At 44.6% G+C, this 7067-nt stretch overlaps 1 protein-coding gene across 1 annotated transcript; it reads right to left on the bottom strand.

Annotated features, from left to right (window-relative positions):
- Positions 1-3868: 3868 nt before the first annotated feature.
- nfil3-6 (nuclear factor, interleukin 3 regulated, member 6) lies at positions 3869-6793 on the bottom strand. Its single transcript, XM_044050023.1, has 2 exons — positions 6534-6793; positions 3869-5757 (listed from the first exon to the last, which is right to left on the bottom strand). Exon 2 carries the CDS (start codon positions 5669-5671, stop codon positions 4448-4450), a length of 1224 nt encoding a protein of 407 aa, XP_043905958.1. The 5' UTR covers positions 5672-5757; positions 6534-6793; the 3' UTR covers positions 3869-4447.
- Positions 6794-7067: the final 274 nt, after the last annotated feature.

Below are 7067 nucleotides of genomic sequence, written 5' to 3'. Positions count from 1 at the left end.
TGGTCGACGCCCTTCGCTCGATTAAACTGTGCATGTAAACGTATTGATACTAGCGCTTCAGTAATATTTTGTAAGAGCATTTACGGGGTCAACTGTTTTTGTAAGTGCTAGGTTGAAAAACCCCGGTATTCCCCTTTAAGTTCAGCCAAAGACTGGTAACTGGTGAAGTTAGCCTGGGTTGGTCCACAGGTCATCTAACGGCACAGACAGCTCACTTAATGCAATAAAAAACTAAATATTTAGTATTAGGGCCAGAGTGAGAAAAAAAATTCAGACTTGGAGAATAAAGTCGTAAATTTACGAGAATAAAGTCGTAATATTCTAACCTGTTGTTTTAGAAGAGGAGAGTTGTTAAAATCATGGCCGTGGGAGCATTTCGTGGAATTGTGCTTTAGAATAGGTTTCACAAACAAGGAGGTACTTAAACTTTTGGCACATAAGCATCACACTGTCATAAGTATCAGGACTTTAAAAAGTATGTGCAAAATACTCAATCATCAATCAATAATGACAACACTTCCTATAGAGTTTTGTAGCAGAGATAAAAGTCTACACGTGTGTACAGTATTTTAGTTATGTATCTCCACTGGATTTTTAAATAATGTTTCTCTGCATATGTGTGTGTGAGCAGGTGTTTTAGCTGTTTTCTACCCCATGACCCTTAACCCCCAGGTTATTGTTTGATATATCATTTGAATGTGAAGAAAGAACATCTGTCATCATCAAGTTGGGTCGCAGATGACTTCATTTTCATGGTTTGATTAAGTCCAGGGACTATGTTTTTTTTGTTGTTGAAAATATAACACATCTTGTGACCCCGCCTCTTTCAGTGTCTTACCTCAAGTGATCCTAACCCCTAATTTGGTTGCAATTAAATGTGCTTCAGTATAATGACATGGATGGACGCAAATGATTCCTAAACTCTAATGCGTCTCCACTTTGATCATTATATATCGTTATATGTTGTTATATGCTGTCTTTTATAATATTATTCTAATACATTACCTGACAGGAACTGACTTATTGTGTCCTCGGCAAAAGATCAAATCCTGCGACGCGCACACACGCAAGAAGTCTGTCTGACGTGCGTGAGCGTCTTCCATTGTATTCCTGCAACGAGCCGAAGCTGCTTCTGTCACACAGAGTTAATTAAGCTCGTCAAACTAGCTCCTCGAGACGGAATACAAACATATCGTTCAACTGAGGAATGTGTGTGTGTGTGTGTGTGTGTGTGTGTGTGTGTGTGTGTGTGTGTGTGTGAGCTCGGAGGAGACTCAGACTCAGGCTGAGTGTTTGTCTGTCAATGCTGACGAGTGTAGCACACGCAGAGACTCGTACCTGGAGTCCTGCTTTGGGATTATTTCTGCAATTGTTGCACTTATTTGGAAATGCTGCAACTGTGCAGGTGTTTTCCACTCGAGCTATGAAGTCACAGTAGCTGGTTGGCGTTAGTGGAGCCATTCTGTGTCTTTCTACCGTCCGTTAAATCCATCATTTAGTCTCTTTGTCAGTCCAAACAGCTGTTATCATCTTTTGTGTACACATATGTACACGTAATAATAATTTGACTTCCCTGTCTCGTTATCTGAGTGCAGTGCATCATGTAAATGTACTGACTGAGGCTACTCCGTGTGTCTGCACAGCTGTCTCCCCGCGTGCCGCTGAGGCTCAGTTCTGCTGGGTGTCTCAGCAGATCACTGAGGTGTTTAAACTGGTTTAAGCTTTCAAGGTTTACGTCTGCTCTATCGATGCGTTCATTATCTCCTCTTAGTTTCAATGCTCGTGTGGAGGTAAAGAACGGTGTGTGCTAAGAGAGCAATTGGTTCATCTCCCACGTTTAAGCCCATTATTGTGAAACTAGTGTTTGTGGTGAACACGTTTGACTTAATTGCAACAATTATTCAGTGTAATTGAGTTGTTTTTGAAGGACTTTTTCACCTTTGGCACTGCTGCGCTCGAGTCTGTTGAATACACTTCATTTGTTACCTTTTTTATATTCTTGATTCAGTAATGTGTACAATGTCCTTTAATTTGTAGGGCTGGGCAATTTAGCCAGAAATATCATCACAATAAAAAAAGATTTTAATCAATTAACATAGTTAATTTCTCCATGGTGGAGGATCAAGTGATGGATGGACGAAAGATTGAGTTTCACTCTCAAATGACAGTTAACTGTTTTAATTTTAATATCATATCAAAGTGTGTTTGCACAGTGCATAAACATTATATAAACTGAACCTCTGTTGTGTATTATCAAAGAGAATCACATCGCGACAGGATTGAATCAGTCCAGATTTGTGCCATCATTTCATTCATCTTTGCCTTTCTCCGCCATTCATTCAGAATCCACACCATCGGAGGGTAACCCCCCGAATGTGGAGCTAAATACGGATTCCCATTCCTTCACATCTCTTTGTTTCCGTCTGTGTCTCGAGGAGCAGAAGCATTGGCCGTGAACTTGGATCCCCCTCCCCCTCCGTAAACATACATAAACACTGACTCTCACTCTCTGCACCACTCCCTCTCTTCTTGCACCCCGTCCTTATCCTTGTCCCCACCCCGTACCCGATGTTTTTTTTCCCCCCCTTCCAGCTATGTCTGCGAGCGTTTCCATGGCAACTGGCACACTGCCTGCCTAGCAACAGGCATTATCCCTTTCATTGGAAGCAAAAGGGGGGGATGCGTGTGTTATTTGGGGGTGCATGGGTGTGCGCGAGGACAGCAGCGTGTTGCCGTGGCTTCATTAAATCAGGCTCCCCTCTTCTTCTTCTTCTTCTTCTTCTTCTCTCAGCTTCACACCTGCAGCATCTGCCTCGCCTCTATCTTTCTACTGAGCTTTCTGTTCCACCACAGACTAGAATATGTAAAGTCTCAGGAATCACAAGCAAAAAAAAACAGCATTCATGTTGTTAAATTTTGTAATCCGGTCACGTAGGTTTCATCTATTTTTGTCTCGGGGTGTCTTTTCATTCAGCTCTTTATTTTATGACATTAGCAGATGAGAGCATCATCGCTGTCGCAGAAAAAATGATGACACACATGTATTTGATAATTAACCATAACCAAATAATTGTTTTATTATGAAATTAGATAATTGAATTGTATAAGTGGGTGAGATTCTCTCCCGGAGACTGCTGCAGTCTTATTAAACTGCAGGATGAAATAAAAATTGCAGTGATCTACAGCATGATTTGGGCTCCAGAGCCAAACTTAAAATCCTGTCTTTGTCGCCCCCTGCTGACGCCATATTAAAAATAAACAAATTAGATAACAGCAGATTTACAACAGTTCAGGGAATTGAATATAAATTGTCAAACTGTCTTTACGAAGCATAAAAGGTGGACGCGTGGATCTGATAAACTGACGTGTTGAGTTCTTCGCCTGCAGCGGAGAGAATTAAGGCTGTTATTCTATGTTTGGACGGGTTTTATAAGGACAGACGAGTTAGAGTTAGAGACACACCCTCACCCTCTGTTTCTGTCTGTGAAAAACCTGCCAAGTGCACGTCTCCATTTCTCACTGCCAGAATTTGTCAACACTTATCCGTCAAACCTGACCCCACCCTCATTCTGTAGCAGCATCTCATGGAGACAAATAGGAACAATGTGACCTTTGCTTCACACAATGGAGATTCTAATAAACGTGGACATTTCCATCCTTGAGTGTTTAAAAGCATAATTCAGAGAGTTAATATTATTCACTGAAATAATTACTAGTTTGGGTCAGAATCAGTGGCAGCTTTCAAAAGACTTTCCTTCCTCTTAAATGCAAACACTTTTCTGACTTCTACAAGTTAATCCAATTTGTCGTCATGAGTAAACCGGACCGCTCTTTCCTCGGGTAATAATCGACCTCACCACCACGGACGTGAATGTGTCAAATGTATTTTATTTTTAATATGAAAACACAGAGAGAGTAAATCAGACAACAGTAATGAGATAAGTTTAAACTGCACGGCATGAACGCAGACAAACGGTGAATGTCAATCACATGAAATACAGTGTGTTTCCTACAGGGAAGTCAAATGATGACAAACATGATGTGATGCAGTTTCTGAGGTGAACAAGCTCAGTCTTTGACACCTCACACACTGTCTGGGGTTGTAATAGGCAAATATCAGCTGTGGGAAACTTGTCCAGTAAAATCTAATTACTAAGCTCATCCATCATGATGTTCTGACAGCCTGGAGCTGCCGTCTGCGAGGATATTATGCAAACAGGTTCCATTGCGCTGTGTGCTTTTAGTTGTCACAGTGTAAGACTGTTTTTTTTTTTAACATTCTACTCCTCACTGATTAAGTAGCAGTCGAGATTAAGCCGTTGTTTTTGATAGCAGGTTAAGAGACGACGGTCGTCTGCAGACGTTTAATCGCGGTGTAGTCAAAAATATGAGGTCACAGCAACAACACACAGACTGTTTTTTAGATTTAGAAAGTCCATGTGAGTCCTCAGTTGACTTTGGACATGAGCTGTTCTGTGAAAAGCCTCTTGAGCTGAGCCACTTCCTCACTGAGAGACGTGAGCTGGGACTTGAGGTGTGTGTTCTCATGCTGATACTGAAACTCTTGCTGTCCCGGTGCGGGGCGAGGCTGGAGGCCGTAGCCGGTGGCTGAGGCGTTGCTGTACTGAGGAGACTGTCTCCCTTTTCTGCCCTCGGCCCCTTCCAGCTGCTGGAGCCATGAGCCTTGGGCGCATTGTCTTGCTCCCATTTCCCCCAAAACCTGTCCTTTGACGGTCTCTCTCGGGACGTCTTGTCCCGCTGTGGACAGCACGGGGCTGCGTCTGGCACCGTGACTGTCCCCTGCCACGTCGAACCCGTCGCCACTTCCCGGCGTCTTGAAACGCAGCTTGTGAGGCAGGGTTTTCATCACGTCGGCTTGGTCCGGCTTTCCTCCGGCGAGTCCTGCTGTGTGGTGGACATCAGCCGGGGAGTGGTGGAGGTCGTAGCCCAGGTCCTCTGCTCTTTGCGGTGATAATTTCCCTTGCTCGCTCAGCCGGTCTTCAAAGAAGACGGGGCTGCCCACGCTGGACCCGCCTGGTGTAGAGAATCCAGAGTCCTCTGACATGGGACCGGTGTCTCTGGAGACTCGGGTCAGCTGGCCTGTCTGGTTGTTGTTGGGGTAAGAGGCTGAGGAGCTGGGGAGGCCTACGTCGCCACTGTGGAGATGATAGTGTGGAGTCAAGTTTTGAGTGTTGTGCTGAGAAGCGGCAGTGAGAGGCAAGATGGGAGCGTTGGACGGGTCTTTGACCAGTCCGAAACGGAACTTCAGGGCGAGGAGCTCCGCCCTGAGGCGAGCGTTCTCCTCGAGCAGAGCCAGAACACGGCTCTCCAGGACCATGTCATTCATGCGGCGCTTTTCTCGCGAGCGCTTCGCCGCCTCGTTGTTCTTTCTCCTCTTGTCCCAGTAGCCATCGTCCTTTTTGTCTTGAGGTATGAACTCGCGCTTGCGTCGGACGCTGGAAGAAGGACTCTCTTTGCGTTTGATGGCAGTTGTGCGACCGAGGAGGGAACAAGCCAGCAAGCTGCCGGAGGTCATGATGCACACGGCCTCGTCTGTGAAGGACCGCGACCCGGCTCGTCCTCTTGCACCTCCACCTGGACTCACTGCACGGGGAGTTTCCAGCGTCTGGAGCATGGCCGCTTCCCGCTGGGACTCCTCCTCCTCAAACATCACAACGTCAAGAGGTCCTCACTGTGTGTGGTGCTGACTGCTCAATGCAGGATTCCTGGTGAGCAAAGATGCAGCAACAGTGCCACCTAGTGATCAAAGGGATGGAATCAAAGGGGAGAGGATGGATTTTAGTGGTTACGCAAGAGCTATTACAACACTATTATGTAACACCATTACATCTCTCCGGTGAAAAGCAGAGCATTGCTTAACTCGAATATGGGACAGTGTGTGCACGAATGCAATCCTCATCAGCCAAACAAGGCTCCGCAGCTGCTCGTTAAATACAAACCTCTGTGCTAATGTGACTTTAACCTGCTCAGATCTTAACCTACATGTGTATTTAGTTCAGTTTGAGACCTCATCATCATCATCATCAAACATTCATGAGTTCAGCTTTAATCTGTATAATACATATACATGACTAAATAACTACATAAAAACACACGTTTCCTCAGCTCTGACACTTAAACCCTTTCGGAACATGTTGACCTGACCTCCAATCCACATCACTAATTTTAGACTCACGCGCATCAGTCTGACATACATTCACCCGGTCTAGAGTTGCAGCTCTACGCTCGGCGTGACCTATATTTATATAATTTATACAAACTGGAAACTTAGTGTACGAACACGAGGGAATGATGAATTGATACCTTTGATACCTTTGAACAGACCATCATCTCAAACTATAGTCAAGGAGTTTAAAGTCAATTTAAACTTTAGATATCAGAGAATGTTAAATGTGTGTTTTTTTTTAAAAAAAACAAACAACAAAAAAACAAACATTCTCTGTTGTTATTAATTAGCACAATAATAATACGTTGTCCGTCGTTTCAAAGAGAATAATAGAAAGCATCGTTACCTGTGAAGACTGATGACTTCTGTCCGCGTGTTTATTTTTAAATGTAGTTTGAATTCTCTCTCTCTCTGTATGTGTGTGTGTGGGGGGGTCTCTTCTTCTGTGGCGTTTGTCTCCGCGCCCTCACTTCATATCAGTGCGTCAGTGTGTCGCACCTCCTCTCTGCTCCACTTGGAATGCTGCACCTCCTATTTGTAACGTCGAGTTCAGGCCGGGACGGAGTCTATCCTCGTATGAACCAACAGCGCTCTCTTCCTCCCTCTCTCTCTGTATGTGTGTGTGTGAGAAAGCGCCTCCTTCTGTGACTCACCCCCTCCATTAACCCCGCCCGCTCCTATCGGCTTTCACAACATCGCTGTTCATCATCATCATCATCATCATCACCAACATCATCTGACCTCACTCGCCCCGCCCCCTCTGACAGCATAATCCTGCCATAACAATTAGATAATGTTGCGCCTCTTGTTTCTCCGCAGATGCTGTGACATTTCTTATACTTTTTGAACCTTCATTTGAATGCAGTGATCAGTGATCAGT

Source organism: Solea senegalensis, linkage group LG19 (assembly GCF_019176455.1).
Source record: "Solea senegalensis isolate Sse05_10M linkage group LG19, IFAPA_SoseM_1, whole genome shotgun sequence".
Classification (NCBI taxonomy): domain Eukaryota; kingdom Metazoa; phylum Chordata; class Actinopteri; order Pleuronectiformes; family Soleidae; genus Solea; species Solea senegalensis.
Note: the sequence above shows the minus strand (reverse complement) of the source record. Positions and strands in the feature narration are given on the sequence as shown.